This window comes from Trematomus bernacchii, unplaced genomic scaffold (assembly GCF_902827165.1).
Source record: "Trematomus bernacchii unplaced genomic scaffold, fTreBer1.1, whole genome shotgun sequence".
NCBI classification, from domain to species: Eukaryota; Metazoa; Chordata; class Actinopteri; order Perciformes; family Nototheniidae; genus Trematomus; species Trematomus bernacchii.
The window spans coordinates 5,195,561-5,219,810 of NW_022987973.1; the positions used below are offsets into that span (position 1 = coordinate 5,195,561).

The window sequence follows — 24,250 nt, forward strand, 5'->3', positions numbered from 1 at the left end:
GTAGGATATTTTATACGTTTTTATTATTCCTGGCGACACTTTTAAAATTAAACTCCCTGGAGTCACAGACATAAATATATTATGAATTATTCTCTCACTTTAAGTCTCCTGACGTACTTAATTTTACACATTGCCTTATAATGAGTCATTTAAAAATAAACCCCTGGGCATTATATTTAATAAATCAGGCCTGTCCAATTAACTCTAAATTATGAGTCGTTAGTGCAGAGCAATTTACAAAGGGAAATGTGACGTCCAAGTCAATATTTATGTATAAATGAAAACACATAAGGTTTATTTAAAGGCATATTGCATTTTGATCTTGGATTGACCAGGATCTGACCACCTGCCAGTCTGGGTCACATGATTTATGTTGTGTTTAGAGACATAGAAGGTGGCAGCTTGCCAAAAACCGAAGCAGCTGTAAAGACATTAATGCATAAATCGTATGATGTAAACGTAATCATTTGTCACATCCCTTCTATTAGGTCCCTGTTAAAAATTATATTATCCATTAAAAAATGTTGTGTGATTTGGTTTTTGAACACCTATTTATATAATAGGCCTACTGAGCACAGATTAATTAGGTCCTTTTTTTAAAGAATGGCCAAACTGACAGTACGTACACATATATCATGGACACTGCTTCCAAATGACCAAATGTTCACTGACGGCTTCCATCTGGTAGGCTATGTCAAATATTAACTTTATCATCATGCAGCTTTGCAGCTTTGTTAGATAGGCCTAACTAACATTTGCGTGATTATATTATTATTATAATATTTTCCCTCTGTAACACGTGACCAGAACACTCCTTAAACTATAATTATAAGTGTTTATATTGTACACTGCTGTGCTAGATGTCTTTAAAAAAGATTGTAAACTGTCACATCAGCGTACCTTGTTTCAAACATCACCGCAAGGGCTTTGGACAAGGAGCCGCCGGTGAGGGCCGGACAATAAATGAAGCCACTCACTCTAGCACGTGACGAGGCATGACGTTTACGGCGCTCCTGATTGGCTGAGCAGGCAGGTAGCGAAGCGGCTTCGGGACATAAACAACAGACTGTTCCCTTGTACTCTATTATGCTCCAACCTAGTCAAGTTTCCTGACTTATTAACAGGGCGGCGCAAAGTTAACTTCCATAAAAGTCTATTGCAACGTTACCGGCCCAAGGTGAGATCACATTTTAACATTACATGTGTTTAATCCTACGTGTTTCCGTTCAAACTGAAGATCGCTGTTAAAACTAAAGATCGCTGCTCAGGATGAGGATTATTTTTGACGTGAATTGACTAAAGTTGAACGTCCTATTGCCGAAATGTTTTCCTAGTTTAGGCTTGATTTAGTTGGTTTACACGTTAAGTTACGCATTGTAGTTTAAGACTAAGTTAATGTTAGTTATTTTTAACTATAGAGACATGTTTGAAGTTGTTGTGCCTGCTTGCAAATATACTTAAAAGTTGGCCCCATATTTTCATTCCGAGTGTGTATCCTGTTAATGTCACACAGTGTGCTGCTGTGTTGCAAGTCTCGTTTACATTGTTGCTGTCTTTGTTGCCTGAAGTGTGTCACGTTTCTCAGAAAACTCTTGGTGTTGTAATGTCTCAAGCTGGACTATTTTATCATAAGAGTGGGAACTTCAGCACAACAAAGATTTGAGCACAATTTTACGGATCCTGTTAGAAACGCTGCTGTTGGATCATTTCTCATATCATTTCATCTATTTGGCCAAATGTTTGCTAAACTGGCCCTGGACATATGCGTAGAGAATTATTCTTATAGTGTGTGTATCTGAGGGGGAAATGCGTAGTTAAAGATTCATTTTGATTGCTTAATTACCTTGCCACAAGTAGTCTTTATTACCACTCACTTCCCGCAGTTAAAACCACTACCTGTTTTTCTCCTCTGTCAGTAACTGTGAGCATGATGTTCCTGCAGAGTGTAATAATATTACACAGGTTCACTCTGGTTTAATCTACAATTGTTGCAATTGGATACAAGCTTTCACTCTTAATCTATATTATAGAAATGTTCTTTTTAATAATGCATCAATTGGGAATATTGCACAATTTTATTTATTTATTTATTTGTATGTCTTACTGTAAGTATGTTATTTGTTGCATCGTTGGTAGGGTCTCGAACTTGAGTTTTTATTGCCAAAACTACTCTGGAGCTATTGTGCATATAATCATAAAGCATTTGAATTTGACACAGTCACCATCATGTCTTTTTTTGTTTGTTTTACCAAATCAACACTGGTTTTTCGTTTCAATGTTGTATTAATGAAGTGTTATAGAAACCTGGGGATGTTCACATTTTCAATACTGCTGAGTTCTGCTTCAAAGCAGCAGTTAATTGACAAATGTATTTTCTTCCTTTAGGTCAGACATGAGGCTCTGCTCCCTTCTTCTGCTCTGCCTGGCAGCATACCTGTCATCCTCCTATGTGATTTCCCCTCCGTAAGTAAAGCAACACAAATTAGCTCTAATGAGACGGGAATCTTTGCTTTAATAACTACATATAATGATGATGTTTCCTTTTGGTTCTGTAAATAATAAACACAATCGACTTCACTAATAAATTAATGTATGTGTGTGTATTTCAGACATATGTGGACCAAACTGATCCTGACTCACCACTGGCCAAGCACCTTCTGTGGTGTGAGTTTCTTTTTGCCTTTATTTATTTATTATTTAGATTTCAACACTTAAAAAATATAACAGGGCTGTTGGAAACCACATTTTGGCATATCAAGTAAGAAAAAGCACAGGTGTAGTTATTACAATTGATGCTTACAGTAAGAGGCTCGAATAGCAAATAAAACATTTGCTTTTCTTGTTTAGACAAGTAAAAAGGGGGGTGAATAATTGGACCAGATTCAGATTTTACTCTTAACACACATTCTTATGTCATTCTGCAAAGCAACAAGGGGATGTTACCGACCTAAGTATGTGTGCATGAGAAAAGGGTTTTCAGTTCATCTTTAAAAGCATCTACACTGTCAGCAGTCTGTGGTTGATTAGTCCTACTTTGGTTGTCACTGTCCTCAAGTGCAAAATAACTAAACTTTAGTGTGTTTTCAAATATAGCGATTTTAGTCAACCAATAACTTTATCTTTTATTGATTTATAACATGGTATGCCATCTTAAGAAAATGTTGCACTCTTACATTGCCCTAGACTGTCAACATGTAATCCCTAAATATCATGTGATGTCTGAGTCATGAGACACTGTGTGTCAACAATCAGGTTGATTCGGCAATACACTGTTTAACACAGGAGGATGCAGTTCCCTTATTTTTGTGCTTTCTTTGCATTCGTTTACTTTCTTTTTCTGTTTTCTTAAGAAGCTCTCTGATTCAAACATGAGTCACATGTGGTTTTGTATCATATGCTTAGCTGTGAGCGTGTCTGCAAAGGTTTGCCAACGTGATTTTGGGAGTTTAGTTTTCCATTTATTTGCTCTGGGTGTCATTTTGCTTAATGACCTTGGTGTACATTTTTAGAAATGTAATCAAGATTAAACTGGGGAGATCTTAACTTCATCCTTGCTGCATTCCCCCTTTAAAATCAACAGTGTGACTTTGCTTAGTGGTTAAAGGAAGATCTTTTAATTTAATTTTGGGTGGTTGAAAATATAAATCTCATAAAAGTCTTGCTGTATCTTTTTACCAATGTTTATTTCATTAAGTGCTCAAAACTCCAAACAGTAAATAATTGCTTGTGATACTGACAAATAATGAACTAACTGTTTGATCTAAGAATGAAAAATTGTTTTAATTATATATAATCATTAGTGGCAGTCCTAGGAGCTACTTTCAATAATTATCTCTGCGTTTCTTTCAACCTTTTTTGCTTATTTATGGAGGTTGCGATGCTTAATGCTATTTGAGTATTACCTAATGGTTATTGTTAAAAATACAATTACGAGTTAAATGTATGTGTCTTGATGGAATAACAAAACCCCTTTTTTTTAATACATTTCAGATGGAACACCCAGTCTGTCATCCCAACATCAGCTACTGGACGCTACATGGACTCTGGTATGCATGTGTGTGGTTATTAATCAGAAAAGAAAAGTGTGTTCTTCATGTATCAGCATGTCAGATTTCTGATTAACTTGTTAGGAATACATTTCCTGTCTGCAAATGTTTGCTTTTACAACATATAAATATATACACTATACAAATTTGTGCTTGAAAAAGTAGTGAAGGAATGTATTACACATTTGCTACTGACCTATTTAGGAAAGTGGCAAGAGGAAGCACATCTAGTCGGGCAGTATTTTGGGGAAGAAATGCAACGCATGGGAAACAGCTCTTTGAAAAGTCATTGCTGCCATGTTGTAAAACCTGTTTTAACCGTCTCTCAATCTGTCTTTCTCTCTCTTCTTCCCTCTTTCTCTGTGTTTGTGAATCCTTCTATTTTCCAGGCCAGATAAAGGGATTGACTGCAATTCATCATGGCATTTCAACTCTTCTGAAATAGAGGTATAACATTGTTTAGGCTGACTGCGCCCTTAAAACTGCTGCAAAATTCATGAAAGCATTTAATATATTATTTTTGTAAACTATTAGTTACTGAGGTTGTATCAAGAAGAACAAACACAAAGGTATGCATCCAAGGTCAAAGAAGAAACAGGGGAATACTAGTTAGTGCCTCATAAAATAAAATAAAAACTCTAAAACACACAACAACAAAACAGTAAGATCTAGCTTAGCCAAATTTAGGAAGGGAAATAAAGGATTGTTTTGTCTTTCCTTTCTCTAGCTTGTGTATTAATATATACATAAATATGTTTGCTGTGTGTTATAGGACCTGCTTCCAGACATGAAGAAGAGTTGGCCAGACTTGTTGAGCCCCATGTCTACTGGATTCTGGTATTTCATCAATTAATCCTTCAATTATGTTTCTGTCAATCTGTCTGATACTTTTTAGTTGGGTGTATTCTCGTATAATAAACTATAGCACTGTACTTCTACCACATCAGTATTGGAGATGCATTGTTTGTCGGGTTGTCTAATTTTTCAATGCATCCTCAAATTAATTTGGATATGCAACTCATATGCTGTCAATACTCTCAAGTGTTGAATCTTAACGCAGTTTGTGATCATATTAGCTTATTTGCAGACAAACCAATTTAAAAATCGTATCCTGAATATTAACTTCAGAGGCTAAAAAAACTTCAGTTGGCTTCTAATTAGCTACATGCATCTTGTTTCTGTCAGTGTGTCCTGTGACAGCAATATATGGACATTTCCGTTATAGCATATTCAACTCTCTTTAAAGTTGGGAATAAACTATAAAATGCAGCTTAATGCATATATCACATAACGTTTATAGTTAACACTTGTTCAAAAACACACTGTGCTCACATTATATTTATTGTTTACTAACTGTGACTACAGGAAATATTTGTCTTAAAAATTAAGCATATTGAAATGATTATTATCAAGTACGATATTCCTTGCATCTCTTTGTACACGATCATTGGAAAACCTATTAATACTTGTTTGTTTGTTTGTCTGTTTCCACAGGAAGTATGAGTGGCACAAACATGGTACATGTGCAGCCAAGGCAGAGTCTCTGGATAGCCAACATAAATACTTCAGCAAGGCCCTGGAACTATACCATAAACTGGATTTGGACAGGTACAGCACATTCACACCCTCACATTTGCACATGCATACACACATACACATTTCTCTTCAGAAGCAAAGTCAACTGTTGCAATCTTATTTTAAGTCATTGTGGATCAAAGCATAAACCTCAAAGTTATAAATATATCTTTGTTTCTGTTATTGTAGCATCCTGACGAAGTTTGACATCATCCCTTCAGAAAATTACTACAAAGTAGGTCTATTTATATTTTAACCTCAAATAATGGTATATAAAAATCTCATGAAAATGCCTTATAGTCTGTAATAAGACTGTCTCTCACTTTTCCCTTTCCCTCTTCTTCTAATGTGTCTGTGCGTAGCTTTCACAAATTGAAGGAGTCATAGAGAACTTCTACAGCGTCAAGCCTAAGATCCAATGTGTCCATCCGTCAAAGGTATAACACATTATATTATTCAAATAATGCTATCAACTTTCTGTCTAGTTTTGCATGGTCCTTTTATAGGAATATTAATGTGCATCTTTTGTGTGTTTAAAATATGATTCAAATGCAGACTGAAAGTCTTTTAGATTGTCAAATTGTGTGTTTTTGTGTTTTGCAGAATGCAGGTTTTCAGATTTTGGGGCAGATTGAGATCTGCTTCCACTCTGACTTCACCCTCCTGGACTGTGAGAAACATTTAACAACAACACCTAAGGGACACTTGGACAATCACATCGCAGTCGACAAGACATCTGGGTTCAGTGTGTGTGACCAGGATGTGCCCGTTTACTACCCAACACCTTCATAAAAGAACATACGACCGAAACCGAACAGCACACTACAACCCTAAATACACACACACACACACGCGCACACACACAGACTCACATTAAACAAATCAACTGTACTGTGATTTGGCATTTGCGCACAACATTTTTTTACTGCATTTAAATGCTTGTGGGGACAGTTACTTTGCTCCAGGAAACTCACGCCGCTACCAAGTAGTGCTTTAATGGAATTAAGTGCCTTCCTGACAGCTGCTGGTAGATGAATCCGATATAGTGCACAGCATGTTTCTTTCCACGCCTCAACAGGGGGCATTGTGGTGAGTTTAGGTCAGGTGGGTGGGCAGATTGGACAGTTAATATATGACATCTTGTTGGCGAATGAATGGAGCCTTACATCAGATTTGCAGGTGACTCTTGGTCTATGTTATCGGTAGGTTATATGTCAATCTTTCGTACATAATCTTTTAAGGACTGGGAATATTTTATACCACATTTGTGTGTTTATGTGCCTCTTGATTATTGCTATGATAAGTGAATTCATCCAATGCATCATCCTGAAAATAGCTTGGTTTTCTTATTGTTAAATCACTACCCAAATATTATAGGGTCACGTGCACATTGTAAATGGCTTTGGGGGCAAAGGTGGTCGTTTTTTAGTCATTATAAACGTGTGGTAGTTATTGCTACCTTTTGAAGTTTGCCTAGTACATACATCATTATTCAGTGTTTTGTTATAGGCCTGTCTATTGATATTAAGGACTGCTACTCATATAGAGAACTTGAAAAAAATAGCCTAAACATTATGTATGGATTAAAAAGTACAAATAAAATGTGTTCAAAAAAGAATATATTATGTGTAAATTAAATGCTTTTGTTTCTTTTACATTGTTATTGTACGTTAATATGAGTTAACAACCTCAAAGTACACTATAAACAATAATTTAAATAAGATGTCATACAAGGTTATTATGCACCATTTGTGTCACACAAGCTCTAGGCCTGTAGAGATAAAATAGTTGTTGCAAATATTTAAGCTCTAGGCCTGTAGAGATAAAATAGTTGTTGCAAATATTTTTCTAAACACTTGAATCCCCCACATGTTTGTACAATGGCTTGTTTCTATTTTTCCTGTTTGGCTATGGCTACTCTTGTGCATGTATAAATCAATTCAGTGTAAGTTAAAAGGCAAAATAATGATTATAATTGACAGCTACAGTAGACAAATGCTGTGGTGCCAAGTAACTACTGAAATGAACATTTGTACTTCCATTGTTTTAATGTCAATAAAACATTCAATATCTAGTCAATGTCTCTCATTATATAACTTGCCATATTGATTAAAGTGCAGCTATTTGCATTTTGAACTAATGTGATTGATTGTAGAGCGACGTGAATGAATATACTCTAAAGGACCATCTGTTCGAAAAGAGTGGTGTCAGGATAGTTTGAAGTTAGCTTAATTTAGGGTCCAAATGTATTTCTGTCTGTGCATGTACAGTAGTATAATATAGTAAAGTAAAATACTATGTCTCTCCATCTCTGTCCACATCTACTCAGTGTGTATGAATATTAATGTTGTGATCTCCTTACAGAGCCTTAATCCTCCCGGACAAAGACACCAGTCCATAATCCTGGATCCCTCCCACAACACATCACAGCAGATTGACTGAACACATCTGATTACATATTCAATAGTGCCAAAATGTCCTCACACTATGTCCCAGCTATATTCTAAAAGTGGTCCAAATCCTGTCAAGCTCATGAAAAAAGCTCTATGAGCTCTGTTTTACTGGCGTTCCAAGTTTAGGGATCACAGTTTGAGCGCTCTATGCGAGTTACCATGGCTGGAGAATATAAAATCTTTTTTTAGGAATAAATAAATCCCACTTCAGCGACGGACACTTGATCCAGGTAGAACAGCAGTCCTGACTTTACCCCTTGCTTCTTAATCTAAAACCCCACCATGCCCCCCTTCACTTAACTTGGTCTCCATTTCCCTCCCTCTCCCTCCCTGCTTATATAACACTGCAGTTCTGCAAAGCTGCTGATGTGACAGATCCAAGTACCTACACATACACACACACACACACACACACACGCCAAGTGATCAACTGGACCACGATGTAATGTCCTGGAATTTGTCATCATTATTGACTGCAACATCGATTGCTGTCCTTACATTAAATTCCCATGTGATGTCACTGAATCTGAGCCACAGTATTCCCCACAAACCTCTGCTGCTTGCATTCTACTTTCACGTTGTCATCGTTTTTTAATTCTGTCTATGTGTCTTATTGGATGTCAGGCAGGAGCTAAAGAGAAGGAAGAGGAGAGAGAGAGACAGACAGAGAGAGTAGTAGCTGAGTAACACCATGTGACTTCACCAGCTGTTGCTGTATGCTGGTGGGAGAAACAGGGAGGGAGGTGAGGGGCAGGAATAGGGGAGGATAAGGGAGGGGGGGGTCAGGAGCTTGCCGGCACACAATGTGACTGGTGACAATCCCTTCTGCAGAGTGCGAGAGAGAGAGGGAGAGAGAGACAGGGAGGGAGGCAGCAGGGGATGAACACACACACACATGCACAAGCAGGGATGTGAAGAGGGAGCTCACACACACTTCTCGTGATTCACCGGAACAGATTTATTCGTCACCTCAGGCAGCCGGCTGCAAAACACAAGACAATCCCAAGCCCAGCCGCACCTGCCCCGGCCGTCAACCTGTCTGTCTCTCTGTCTGTCTGTCTGCGCAGATTAACGGCTCTGTTACAACTCTGTCTGCGTGCTTACTGGCGTACACTGCGTCTGAGAGACGGAGGGGGGGGACACGACATTCAGAGAGACGAACAGCAAGCGTGCATGATGGGAACACTAAAGAGGGACGACTGCATTGAGGACGCGCACATGGATGAACTGCGGGATAAATAGATAACTATAAGATATATATATATATATATTATATATATATAAAAGCTCTGTCCCTGCATCTCTACTTTAGGACCCCCCCCACCCTGCGGGGAGATGTTCATAATTATGGGATAGATGCAAAGGTTTGCCCGTTGCCATGGATACCAGCACGCGAAAATTCACAGTGCGGAGATGGTTTTCTATCTACCTGAAGAACAAGGCGAGAGGAACAAGAACAACACTGGCTTCTGTCAGCTAGAGGTGAGCCAAACAAGAGCAGCACAAACTTCCATCAACTACAGATCAGTGCATGTGTGCAAATCTGCGGGGGGGGGGATTGCGTCACAGTTGCACCGTGTGCGTTTGTGTGAATATTCGGGCCATAACAGCAGCCGTCTCATATCAACAGTAGATAAGGATGCGTGTGAAGGTTGTGAGCACATGGGAAAGGGTGTGGGAAGAATGTGTGTTATTTGGTTTGTTGTGGGGTGGTTCAGCCGTCATGCAGCATCGTTACAGCAGTTCCTCTGCCTGTCTGTCAGTAACCCAGAAAACAGATGGGCAGAGAGACACTGTGTTTTGACTGGCAGAGAGACAGGCTACACGGAAAGACAAAAACGCAAACAAGCAGTCGAGCAGGCAGGTTGATAGATAAATGGATAGAGACAGATTGATTCAGTGGTCTATTTATAGCCCAAACAAACCAGCAGGGAAGAGAGAGAGGCAGTATGCTGTTTGCAGCACATCTACCTGTTAGTCTGAGATATAAATAGAAGTCTTCCCCTCCATGGTCCTTGTAGTTGTGACCGAGTGCTGAAAAATCATCTTGACAGGCTATTTACTTGTGATGTGTGATTGTTAGTCTTTCTGGCTGGCAAATGTCTGTGTTTGTTACCTGTTTGTCTGCCTGTCCACATCTTTAACGTGATGCTCTGATGCTCCATGTGGGGAAGATCGCTTTCACTTTCCTCTCCTTCATGGGAAGGTCAGAGTTCAGGGTCAGCTACTGATCAGGATCTCAGGGGGCTGACGCCTTGAACCCGTTTCCTTCTGGTTGACAGGCATCACTCCTCCTATTTAAAGAATAAATAACAAATGAATCACAAAGGGGGAAATTGCTACTGGCTACAACGTGTTAAACTTCAAGCCAATTCCAATTCATTGATATTACAGCAGGTGATAGCAGTTGTTATACTATGCTTGACTTAAATGTATAATTTCATTGTACAAAGAACTTTTATGCATTATGTTGTGTTACACTTAAAGAAACTCACATGCTCGGTGGTTCGGACAGAACCATCTCATCATCTTTGAGCTCCAAAACACATAATAAACTGTAAGCATGTTGTATTGTCTCTCATAAAATACTCATAATTTGAGTTCCACATACTATAATAATATATGCTTCAGATTATAAGTGCAACAGGGCATTGAAACCAATTAATGTCAAGTCAAAGTGTGAGATATTGTGAAAGAAGAACCATTGATATCGCACTGTTGATATGCTGACAGGTTTGTTTTTTCCCTGTCACACTAAGAATGACTCCCTTAGGATTTAAAGTGCAACCCCTCTGTTTTATAAAATAATTGCCAAGAGGGCTGGAATGCTCGAACAATTTGAACTATCTCTCCTTCTGGACAGTTTCATCCCACAGGCCATAAGACTATTAAACACCTGAACTTTTGAAACAACATCCATAACATTAATCTGGCTGCAACTTAGAAATTATTTATCTAATATATCATATTCCAATCACTTGTATATAGACTCTTATTGCACTACTTGTTTTTCTGTTTTATTGTGTTGCACTGTTGGAGGAGCCTGTGACCTAACATTTTCATGTCATAACTACTGTACACTGTACATGTACGTATGACCAATAAAAGCCTTGAACCTTGATTGCGATATTGTTGTTATAACACAAATATCCAAAGGCTGAAGTTGAGACATAATAAAAAATATTTTTTGGCAAGCTTTCGATGTGGGTAAACTATAAACAAAGTGCTGTTTTACTCACAGACTATCACACTACAGAGAATTGTTAGATAATTATATTAGAAATGGCAATTTTACCAAAAGCACATCTTTACTGAACATGTTATCATATTTTAGCTTTTATATGGAATCTGAGATTCAGATATTAATTACTCTAATTCCAAATACAAACCTTCGTACTGATTTAATCCTCACAAAAAAGGCCTCATTGTGTTCTGGCACAGGAAGGCAACAATTCTACAAACCACAATAAATGTGTACATTTAGAGAAATAAGCTTTTGAAATATCCCATCATTTTACAAAGTATAAAACATGTACTTCATTAAAGCTTTGGCTAAACTACAAACCATATTTGATCATCTTAAAACTGATGTACTTCTGTGATTGTGTTAAAAAGATGGAACCGCATCAAAAACATCAGAATAGGGAACTCTTTATATCAACGTTTGCAGAAAGAAATCTGCCAGCCTTTTACATTTTTTAACCAAGTGCGTGTTAAGTTAAACAGACGTATCAAATGGGAAAGCACTAACCCCGGATTCAATAAAAACATTTTTTTAAAACGATCAACCCTGTCAAGCTGAGAGACAAAAACAATTTACTAACTTTAATCTTTCTAGTTCTACTAACTCCTGTTTGCATTTCAAACTTGATTGAAAGTGGGATATAAAGCTCTTAACTTCTAAATGACAACGTAAGAGAATTAGTTTATTGTCACACTGACAAGTCATGCCTCAGGTTGGAAGTTGATCATTTGCTTCACTGAGCAGAATGAATAGGATGAAAAAGGCAGCTTATACTATCGATCTCTACCAGTGACCTCAGCTGTACCATTCCAGCAATAACATAATGGCTTAATACTTTAATAACTGAATAACCATCGGTCTTTCATGTATTTATAAGAGGGATTTAAGTTATTTTTGGTGGTTGTTACATTGATACAGATGAAACATGATAGATATTGCTGTATTGCTGCAATTTTCTTTATTTTAAGTTACGTAAATAATGAACTAATAACGATGTCTGTCTCTCCTTTCCCCAGGATGACAGTATACTTAAGGAGATTGACATCAGCCACCATGTTAAGGAAGGCTGTGAGAAAGCAGACCCCTCCCAGTTCCAGCTGCTCAAAGTGCTTGGACAGGGTTCTTATGGAAAGGTAAAGTAAAAAATGTTTTAACCAAACTACTGAGACCTGAATACCTCCAAATGACAATACACGTGAAGGAAATGTTAAAGAAAACATCTACAAATCTATTGCATCAGACTCCTGACCTAGACAGTGCAAGTCAAAAGAAAACCAATGTTACTTAGAGCTCAATGCTGACTAAATACCAGATGAAGGCTCTCTGTACTTGTCTGACCCAGCAGGATATCACTTGGGTAAGCATTTCTTCAGCTATACTACATGTTTATAGTAATAATTGCACTACCAATATTAGAAAATCTGGGTCAGAATTTAGACTTTTTCCGCTTCTGACAAGTGGCCACTTTGTGTCCGTCTCTTCTGAAATGTTAGCCTATTTGGAATATGCTTAAAACCAGGAGTCCATTGTTACCAGACTGTGAAAATATGTAACACATCATGTAACCTTGGTCTTTGAATATTTTTAAGTTAGGAATTGTTCAGAACAAAAAAGATCTACCATGGGGGCACATGACCAAATTGTTTTTAGCTGACAACATTTAAACTACAGTATATTTGGCAGTTCACAGGTTGCTAATTGAATTCACTGATTCCACACACTAAATGGCCAAAAGTATGTGCACACTCATGTGTGATTGCTAAACATCTCATTCAAAACAAAGGGCATACCCTACTATGCTGCTTTAATAGCCTTTACTTCTCTGGGAAGTTGGAAAAGAGAATGCAGGGATTGCAGTCTCCTTGCTGCTCCCATTCAGACACAAGAGCAAGGTCAGACACTGATGTTGGGCCATGAGGACTCCAGTCTGTATTCATTCCATACGTGTTGGATGGGGTTGATGTCGGAGCTTTGTCTGTAACAAGTCAAGTTGTTCCTCACCAAACTGAGGAAACAATGTATTTATTTGGCTTGATTTGTGTATGGGGAATTGACAGCCGAAACAGGAATGCGGTTTCCAAAATTGAGAAGTATATCATTGTAGGCTATGCTGATGTATATAATTTCCCTTAATTCGGCTAGAACAAATGTGCCCTTTCCAAACTGTAAACATAAGCCTCAGAAGTACACAACACAAAAGTATGAGAGGGAATTTCCACTTATTTTAGCCCAGCCATAAAGGTCTTTGCTGAACCGGACTGTACTTTACCTGTTAGTAAACCGCCAATTCTTTTAAACTTTTTTTTAGATTAACAATATTGCAAGTCATGACACAATTCAATTTGTGAAAACCTCTTACTTTGTTACTCTATATGAGGTCCGAATGTGGCGGACACCACAAGCAAGATGCACACGAGATCAGGAGTAAGTCACTGCATGGTCCGGTTAGCATGTTAGCATAGCTAGCCTAAACGTGGCGTGGCTGAGTGTCTGGCAACCCTAAGCTAAATCATAGTTGTTGTACATCACAGTGAGACAGTGTTGATGCTTTATAAAAAGTGATGGGAGCTAACTTGCACTTACCTTAGCTTGGTGAAGGCGGGTATAATGGTATAATGTAGCATCTGACGCAAAACGTGATATTAACAACAGGTGTGTGTGCTGTTGTCAAGTAGGGGGATTCCTCTTGCATCACCTGTATGACATCAATGCATATACAAAATACTTCTGTTTTATGTTTCAACTAATGCTGACATAAATGTTAAACTCTTTTTTAAATTGTTAGCACTGTTGAAAAAAAATAGCATATTCCCAAGTGATGATAGTGATGATTTCAGGTGTTCTGGTGAGAAAGATCAGAGGACTGGACAGAGGACACCTGTATGCCATGAAGGTCCTGAAGAAAGCCACACTGAAAGGTAAACAAAAAACAATATAGAAATATTTTATGGATGGAACAACAAACCTTATCAAATCCCATGTAGGCTAATTATATGTTTGAGAGAAATGTACTAACAGAGACAATCGATATGTTTTGTCTTGTCTTGTGATACTTTTTTTTTTCAATGTGTATGCTCACTGAGCTCTCAAAGTGCCCTACATTCAGTAGAATTTGGGGTATAAAAGTTCTACTTTTGATGCATAAGAATTCTTTGGGATTATTGAAGTCCTAAATGAGGGTGTACTTTGAAAGCAGGGTATATATTTCATGTGCTAAATGAAAAGGTCTTTGTACAAGTGGTAATCCTCTTAACCTTCACCTCTTTGAATAGTTATGGTTCATCCTGTCAAGGTGACAGAAGCTGCAACGACAAAACATGTTATTATTATAGACTATAGACCAGCAGCACCATAAGATGGGTTTTAATTCAATTTATATGTTTCAATCACGTTAATGCAGTTTATCCTACACAAATCAATCTCATGGTATTAGAGGCGTAATGTGGATTTATCTGCACTCAACTATATAAAACGGAAAATTATGTAATCAAACAAATTATTTTTGCCCCAATCTCCTTCTTAGTTCGGGATCGAGTACGGTCAAAGATGGAAAGAGACATTCTGGCAGAAGTGAACCATCCTTTTATAGTTAAACTGCACTATGGTAAGTCTGGCTGTCTTTATTCAGGTTAAATGTAATCTCTGTCTCTCAGAAATCACAGTGTATCACCAAATATAAACAAGAGACAACAGAACATTTTGATCGCAAACATTTAATGTACTGTATGCTAGTTGGAATTACATTCTTTATTGAAAAGCTCTTGGTTAAATGCTGTTATTTTAATACAAATACACCTTTTTTTATAAATTAAATGTATTCTCAAATAACGCAGCATACAATACAGCCCGAGCAATTTAGCGTCATATAACTCAGTATAACTCTGTGTATGTGTGTGTTTTTGTACATAGCCTTCCAGGACAGAAGGAAAGCTCTATCTGATCCTGGACTTCCTCCGAGGGGGAGACCTTTTCACCCGTCTTTCAAAGGAGGTAAGTTTGCCACAAAGAATTGCAAGCCCTTACTTTTTAAGGTCTACCTTTGGCTGTACAATGCTTATCTCTTAATCACCAGCAGAAGTGAATAAACCTGCAAGAGTTGTCCTTGAGAGCTCTTTTTCTTGAAATGAGCTTGGTCTCTCTTATTTTCACGATGATGTATTATCAGGAAACAAAGACCACTCGAGTCTGGGAGTTCTCAACAAAAGAAAGTTAAAGATAATATTTAAAAACATCCATCTTTTTATAAGAGGTACATGCAATCATTTTTTAAATCATTTTGGAAGAGTTTGGTTTAAGTTCTTGAGACAAAGTGAAAAATGACCTTACTAATCATAAAAGCTAGAAGCAACATGAGCCATCCTGCTGCTTTTATTTGCCTCAGTTTTTTTCCCTGTTTTATTCTTTTTTAACCAGCACTTTTATTGTCCTTATTTGTTTAGGTTATGTTTACAGAAGAGGATGTGAAGTTCTACCTTGCCAGAGTTGGCCCTGGCGTTGGATCATCTACACCAGTTTGGGATCATCTACAGAGACCTCAAACCTGAAAAGTACTTTCTCATAAAGTCCCCCTATTTTGCATTCATTTATTTATAAACATAATCTTTTTTTTTAACTGCTTTAAATGTTCATTTTACCCAACAGTATTCTTCTGACGAAGAAGGAAACATTAAGATAACTGGTCAGTACATTCAACTCTAAACAATCTTCTGTCTTTTTATTCATCTTCTATGTCAGTATTTCTGCTTACCTTGTTCCCCCCCTCTTTGTCTCTCTGTGTTTCAGACTTTGGATGAGTAAGGAGGCCATCGACCATGATAAAAGAGCATACTCTTTTTGTGGAACAATAGAGTACATGGCTCCGGAGGTGGTGAACAGGAGAGGGCATACACAAAGTGCTGACTGGTGGTCATTTGGGGTACTTATGGTACGAATTTTTTAAATGTTATAACGATATGACATAATTAAATGTTATCAGTATTGTCTGATTGTAGTGTCAAAAGCAGCAGGCAGAAATGTACATTTTCATATTTGCCAAATAACATTATATAATGTGACATAATGTGCCAGTGTACTGGAATTTGGCTTTCTTCTGGCAGTAAAGCTGCTTAATTACCGTATCTGGCAGATTAGGTCCCATCCCTTTCTGTAATCGTGCATCTGTTGGATTCTGCTTGTTTTGTTTGCCTGCTTAATTTGCTAATACTGAAAATGAGGTTAACATTCACTGAAACACAGCTGGTCTAAGAGACAGCCTATTTTATAAAATATGACACAATTTGTGGAAAAATCTATATTGCTTATCTCATCATAATTTAGAACACTGTAGTCTTTGAGACAGATAAAGATGAATTGGTCAACACTAGATTGGAATATAATTCAAACATTTGTAAACAGTTTGAACAAGCAGTTTTTAATTTGATTATTTCTAAATGCATTATATTCTACATCTAGATCTACCACACGATTTAATATAATATTTACTGGATTTTTCTCTTTGATCATTATTACTGTGAATATATGACTTCCCTGCTCATAAGTGGAGGTTCGAGATAAAGGTCACAGATTATGCGGAGATTCACAACATCCCCACACTTGACGCCTTCAAAAGGGCCCTCAGCCCATCTGTCTGCCAAGGACTTTGGCCCCAAATCTATTTGTTGTTTTGTCTGTCTAACTGTTCGTCTGACTGCCTTTTGTTTTTGTTATGTTTGTTATGTTTGTTTATACTCCTGTTCTTCCTTGTAAAGCGACCTTGGGACTCATGAAAGGCGCTATAAAAATCCAAGTTATTAGTATTATTATTATTATTAATAATTGCCTGTTTGAAACATAATGTTATATACTGTATTTCTTGGCCAACTTACCTTATTTCATGTCAGTGTTATTTAAATGTGTCCATTAGCAACATTTATATTACAGAAACAGGCTGATGACGAGATGGAGCTCAAACCATAATGTAATCATTTCAAGGCACAACTTTTCAGCATAATCAATTAAAAGAAAGTATTATTCATATGCAGGGGAAGTACAAATAATTAATTAAGCTTGCATTGAACGCAACATTTAACATTACACCTCTATGTGCATTACCTTCACATGGTCAGCTGACATTTTCTCTGACATTTATCATCTGTTTTCCAGTTTGAGATGTTGACAGGAACGTTACCGTTCCAAGGAAAAGATCGGAAGGAACAATGGCGCTTATTTTAAAGTAAGTCCAATTCAAACTTTTAACATGTATTGTTCTTATTCTTAAAGCTTTTTATTGATGACAAACCTACTGATCTGGGTATCATTAAGATGCTGTTTTTGATTCTTAAATTCATGTGTCACTGAGGTTGTTACATATAATGTGTGTGCATCAAGCTGTTTCTTCTCTGTCCTGTACAGGGCAAAACTGGGAATGCCGCAGTTCCTCAGTCATGAAGTGCAGAGCTTATTAAGAGCACTCTTCAAGAGGAACCCTGCTAATCGACTAGGTAATTTACACATAAAACTTGGGAAATGTACGATAAGTATTCAGGTCAGTTCTTACCTGGAGGGCTTTGGCATACAGTTGGAGTACATGATAGCAGCGAACTTAAAGGAAATCAGTCATTTTAAACACTTTGCGAAACAGTGGACTTGGTTGACATGAGACACTTGGACCGAATGTTATTAGACCTAATTCTGATGTGTTAAATTATATTCTGCAAATCTTTTCATAGTAAGCAGTAACACTGATACATTGTCATTTAAATGTAGCTAAATTAAAGCTACAGCAAAATCTTCCAGCTTTAATAGTCCCAACAGACTCTTAGTATGCTGAAATGTAAGAGATAAGCTTTACGTCACAACTGTCCAAGGATTCAAGCCATCATTGAATGAACTGAATGAATAGGTGCCATTTTGTCTGGTTGCCTAATATTTGTCTGCATCTGTGTGACTGATAGGTGCAGGACCAGATGGAGTGGAGGAAATAAAAAGACATCGCTTCTTTGCATCGATAGACTGGATTGTAAGTACATTTCATCAGAAATGTTATGTTGTTTACATGATTTGAGCTCATTGGCATTATACATATTTTGTAAAAATAATACTTTAAAAAGAGTAATCAAAGACTCAATCAAACAAAATTAAATGTTAAAACTGCCATAGACATCTAGGGCTTTTTGTCAGCCACTAAAAGTCTGTAAGTAATATACCCGTCCAACTACCAACAGCTACACCTGGTTGCTCCTACGTACTGTGTATTGATTTTATGTTTCCACTTTCATGTAAGGGTGTTAGCCAGACATTTAAGGCCTTTTTCATAAATACAACTTTTTTTTTCTTCTGATCATGTGACGAAACCAGTACCGGTCTAAGCTTGTTGGCCTTGGTTAAATAAATAAAAAAACATTGAATCTATAAAGAAATCTTAATCACATGGTGACTACTTGTATGTTTTTTGTTATCCTGTTATGAAAACCCAGCAACTTCCTCAAGAGTTACCCACAATCGTGAATCATTAAACTTCCTCGTGACATTTTTGAAGTGGCGAAATCCCTGACTTCCCAATCTGCCTTTACTTTATTGTAACGTTATCCTTTCACAGAGGGTTTGCACATGCTCACATTTTCTGTCTGCAAACAATACCTATGCTATCATAATCTAACCTTGACATTCACTCCTTCAACATATGCTGCTTAAAGAGGTTATTTGTTGAACTGAACACACTCAAAACATATATTTACATTTGTGCTGCAGAAGCCTTGTGCTGCATACACAAACAACAGCAGTTAAAATAAACTCAACAAGCTTAAGTTGGTGACTTGGCAAATAACGTATGTGAAAGTATCCAATACAGGATGCTTTCCGTTTTCATTTAAACAACAATAACCATAAAAAGCGACAAGGCTTTAAAGAAGATCATCATACATGTACTTTGTATTCAGTGTGTTCCTTAATATAAGAGCCTTGCTCATGTTCACACTGGTGCATCCATCTCTTTTTTATCCAAGTTCAGAAGCTTTGATTTTGGTTCATCTGCTGTTGTGAATACTGCCGCTCTCATTTCTAACAAAATCCACTATTATCTGCTTTACATGCTCAGTAATCCCTGCCCTCACCACCGGCTCTCACTGTTCTCCTCGCTACATTACTACTTACTAGCCTCTGCCAAACACCACATTTCCCATTTACAGATGGTGTTGTTGGCTTGATGTGACAAGCTATCAATAAGAGGCTTACGTTCTTTCTTGTACTATGCTAATCAAATCTCTGTGCTGTATCAGCAGAGTGCTTTGCTCTCTTGTCCATCAGAATCTTACTTGACTTTTCCCTGTGATCATCCGCTATTTCATATATGTCTTGATCTTTGAGGAGCTTCTCTCATAAAGCTGCTTTAAAAAATCTGCTTCATGCTTCTCATTGGCCATGCATCACAGGGAATTACATTTTATCAAATAGCAAGTATACAGTAAAGATGAATGCTAAAAACATTTTTTCAAAGGCTGTTGGCCTCTATTATAGTTATTTAATGTGAGTTCTTATATAGAGGCCCTGCCAGAATGTTCCCAGCAGGCGATGAATGACAATACAATGGTGACATCTGCAGGCCATAGTCAGTAGTGCTTTTAGGAATACAAAAATACACTATGTGCATACTCTGTTTACCCTTATATAAGACATCCAAGAGTTTTCATCTGAGATCACAAAATATAATATACTATAGGTATTATTTTCCATTACAGTCTATACAATTAAGATTTTTCATTATGCATTTACTGTGAAAATGTAGAATGTGGGGCACATTTCTGTGATGCAAACAATAAAATATACAATATGTCATTGTTTATACTGAATCCATCAACTTTGAACATAGCAATTTAATGGACATTTCCAAAATGTGTTTGCACAACAATATTTACAAACTATAAGCATCACTTTTACTTAGTTGTCATATAAAAAATGTACACCTGATCAAGTGTTATATTGTGCTTAAACCAATGTTTGCTAATGAGTGCTGTTATTGATGATTGTGATTGTTTTCTGTAGAAGTTGTACAGGAAGGAAATGAGGCCGCCATTCAAACCAACAGTTGGAAGACCTGAAGACACTTTCCATTTTGACCCTGAGTTCACCTCCAGAACGCCCACTGGTAACTGAAACAAACAAAACATATTTATATATGCAAACAAGAAAAAATAATTATGAAGTATTGTGAACCCATGTGTGTATCTGTGTGTCTTTGCCTTACTAGATTCTCCAGGCCTTCCTCCAAGTGCAAACACACACCAGCTGTTTCGTGGCTTCAGCTTCGTTGCAACGAATCCAAGTCAGGAGCCCAGTGTTGCCACGGTAGCGCCTTCTCGTCAGGAGGTGAACAGCATCATCCCCATAACAAAGGTATGTTTAAGAAAGCAGCGCATGTCCTATCTCCACATTTAATTAAATGACAAACTTGCATATTGATTGGATAACAAATGAACCATGTAGATAAATCACTGGATTGATCATTGCTTTATTAGGACCTTTCTAAATATTACCCTCATAAATCACGCTTAGCCATGTTATTACAGCAACTGACTGCTGAAGTTAAGCGATTATTCTCTTATCTAATATATGACTATGATAGATATATGAAATGTGTGTGTGTGTGTGTGTGTGTGTGTGTGTGTGTGTGTGTGTGTGTGTGTGTGTTGTGTGTGTTGTGTGTGTGTGTGTGTGTGTGTGGGTGTGTGTGTGGTGTGTGTGTGTGTGTGTGTGTGTGTGTGTGTGTGGTGTGTGTGTGTGTTGTGTGTGTGTGTGTGTGTGTGTGTGTGTGTGTGTGTGTGTGTGTGTGTGTGTGTGTGTGTGTGTGTGTGTGTGTGTGTGTGTGTGTGTGTGTGTTCCCTGCAGCATCTCAAAGGTGATGTGGCCTTAAGTGATGTTTATGAGCTGAAGGAGGAAATTGGACCGACAGGGACTTCTGTCGTCAAAAGATGTCTTCACAGAGTTACTGCTGTGGAGTATTCAGTGAAGGTACTGGACACTAACATTTATTTGGATTTTTGTGTTTATATATATATATATATATATATATATATATATATATATGTGCAACAACATTGTTATTTAACATTGTCATATAATGAAAGTATTTCTGATACATTTAATAGCACAGCCTGATTCCAATGAACAAAATGTAGTAAATAAAATATGTTGAGCTGGTAATGCATTGTGGGAAAAGCTGGGATAATTAATAAAACCACCCTAAGAAAATGCTTTCGGGCATCCTGCAATGTTGATGATTCATAGGTTTTAAAAGCTTAACTTTTGCACATTTTTGCACAATAAACTACACATATTTGTTCACTGTTTGTCAAATACTTATTGATTTTTTTCCTTTTTCTTGTACACATGTTATAGTTGTTACGATTGACAACTAATCCAATGTGTTTCTGTTTTTATTTCAGATTATTGAGAGGGCGAGGAAAGATCCATCTGAGGAGATTGAGATTCTGCTAAGATACGGACAGCATCCAAATATTATTACACTGAAGGATGTAAGTGAAGCATGCTTACACCAGACACAGTAAATGTTTTTATTATGAAAAGCAATATCAGAAAAGCTTCTTTATCTTCTATATAGCAGTTTTGAATAAGCTGTACCGTATGTGCATGTTTCATGATCATCATGTGTGTGCCCTTTTACCATTAGGTGTTTGACGACGGCCAGTGTGTGTCCATGGTTCAGGATTTACTGAGAGGAGATGAAGTCCTGGATAGAGCTTTGACGGTGTCAAATTTTACAGAGAGAGACGCGTCACACATTATCTGCACACTGACCAAGACTGTGGAATATTTACACTCACAGGGGGTAAAAACCCATTTGTTATAACCTTCAACATAAGACTTCTTGACATCATTATTGTTGTTTACACTTACTTGAAAAATAATGTTGAATTTCAAGATTCGGTATCAGTTACAGCAATCATTGTATTATTTCTTAACTTGCAAATGTATGTGTTTTTTTGTCTTTTTGTCTTCCCCCTTTTTAGGTTGTGCATCGAGACCTGAAGCCCAGTAATGTTCGCTATGCTGATGACAGTGGACTCCCAGAAAGCATCAGGATATGTGATTTTGGTTTTGCCAAACAGCTCAGGGCTGAGAATGGCTTGCTGATGACCCCCTGTTACACGGCTACCTTCATGGCTCCTGAGGTACATCAACAGTCATATTAAGACACATTTTGAATCTCACCAACACAAACCATGAATTGGATATAATTAAATGTATACATTATGAGTCACATAGATAAATCCCAAAAGGCAATCCATTGAAAATGACAACTGGGTGTGTGTTTGTGTGTTTGTGTGTGTGCAGGTCCTGAAGAAGCAGGGTTATGATGCCAGCCTGTGACATCTGGAGCATGGGGATCATGCTCTACAACACCATGATAGCTGGGTCAGTTAAAAGTTAAAAAACTGAAAGTAATGATGACATTTTCACCCTACTGCTGTGCAATATCAGAATATGCTAGGTTTTGTCAAAAGTGTTTTTTTCATGAGTTGAAGATCCTCGAGGGCTCCCTTTGGTCTGACCCCCATCGCAGTTATTGTAATTCAACCCACCTTTGGACTCACCCTGTACATTTTTATTGTTATTGGCACAGTTTCAGTCCGTTTGCCAGCAGTTCTGAGGACAGCGCAGAGGAAATTCTGGCTCAAATCGGCTGCGGAAATTCATTATCACAGGAGGGAACTGGGAACTTGTATCAGACTCTGCCAAGGTTAGATTGTTTTGTATGTCTTCAATGATAGACACACATAACATGTTTTTTCTTCCTGACCTCATGGACCTGGTCCTGACCAAATATAATGATATGTTTAACAGGACATTGTGATAAAGATGCTCCATGTGGACCCTCACCAGCGCCTGACTGCTCCCCAGGTACATTTTTAAGATAATATAACTTTGTATGCTTTATTGTATAGTAGTATTGATTATTTACAAACTGTTGAGTGGAAAGATTATCAAGTATATTACAGATATCAGTACTAAAGTTTTCAAATGTATTTCTTTATATCTGTAGCTTTTGAGTAATGCATAAAGAAAACATTTGTGCTTTTATATCCATCAGGTTCTTCGTCACCCCTGGATTGTAGACAGAGGCCAGCTCTCTGACAAAGCTCTCAGCAGACAGGACGCTCTTACTGTCAAGGTCAGTGTGAATACAGTGAATATCATCAGAACATCAGACATAATACTTGTTGTTCTCAGGCTTTCTGTGAGAAGCCATGTTACATCCTAATTTTAAGAGAATGATTGTTTCTCAGCATAATGTACAACAAATGAAAACACTGTAATATGTTTCTCTGTTTGTCCATCAGGTGGCACTGTCTGCCACTTATATAGTTTGAAAGATTTGACCAGTATTCATTTGATATGCTCTCTTGTTGTCCCACCAGGGGGCGCTGTCTGCCACCTACTCTGCTCTGAAGCGCTGCGCTCCTGCTCCGGTCCTGGAGCCGGTTCAGTCCTCCAGCCTGGCTCAGCGGCGAGAAAGGAAGAAACTAGAGAGTCCCAAAGTTAAAGCAGACCTTAAAGAAAGGGAGTAGCCTCAACAATCTGAATGAAAATGTTCTCTTTTTTAAAAGATTAACCTTTTTACAAAGAGCTCCTAGGCAAGACAAATGATATCCCAAAGGGACTGAAGGTATAATCAACTATAACAATTAAGGAATCCACTATCACTTCCGTTTACTCTACTCAAGGTGTACAGTTTTAACCTTTTACATTTTAAACTAATCTGATACTGTGCAATATGATTTGTATCATGTGGACCTGCACATAAAATGTGTGATTCCAATTGGAACAAAACCTAATGGCTTGAAGAAATTGAAAATGATTAGCCTAACATGAATAAATCCTGGAGACAGAGGGTTTCATTCAGTCTTTGAGAAGCCTTGCCCAATCCCTCTGTTGTC

The 24,250-nt window shown here is 37.6% G+C and overlaps 1 protein-coding gene and 1 pseudogene across 1 annotated transcript; both read left to right on the forward strand.

Annotated features, from left to right (window-relative positions):
* The first annotated feature begins 1,034 nt into the window (after positions 1-1,034).
* Positions 1,035-7,695, forward strand: rnaset2 (ribonuclease T2). Its single transcript, XM_034116627.1, has 10 exons — positions 1,035-1,177; positions 2,386-2,463; positions 2,610-2,664; positions 3,991-4,046; positions 4,436-4,493; positions 4,819-4,883; positions 5,541-5,654; positions 5,811-5,856; positions 5,984-6,058; positions 6,225-7,695. The coding sequence occupies exons 2-10, from the start codon at positions 2,393-2,395 to the stop codon at positions 6,411-6,413; spliced, it is 729 nt and encodes a 242-aa protein (XP_033972518.1). The 5' UTR covers positions 1,035-1,177; positions 2,386-2,392; the 3' UTR covers positions 6,414-7,695.
* Positions 7,696-9,424: 1,729 nt separating this feature from the next.
* The window catches only part of LOC117471207, a 16,133-nt pseudogene continuing 1,307 nt past the window's right edge, over positions 9,425-24,250 (forward strand).

Excerpts from the sequence above, each read along its gene's own strand:
- rnaset2 (XM_034116627.1), top strand. The coding sequence starts at position 2,393 with ATGAGGCTCTGCTCCCTTCTTCTGCTCTGCCTGGCAGCATACCTGTCA. Across the intron at positions 4,047-4,435 it reads TGGACGCTACATGGACTCTG|GCCAGATAAAGGGATTGACT; the intron begins GTATGCATGTGT and ends TCTATTTTCCAG. Across the intron at positions 4,494-4,818 it reads TCAACTCTTCTGAAATAGAG|GACCTGCTTCCAGACATGAA; the intron begins GTATAACATTGT and ends TGTGTGTTATAG.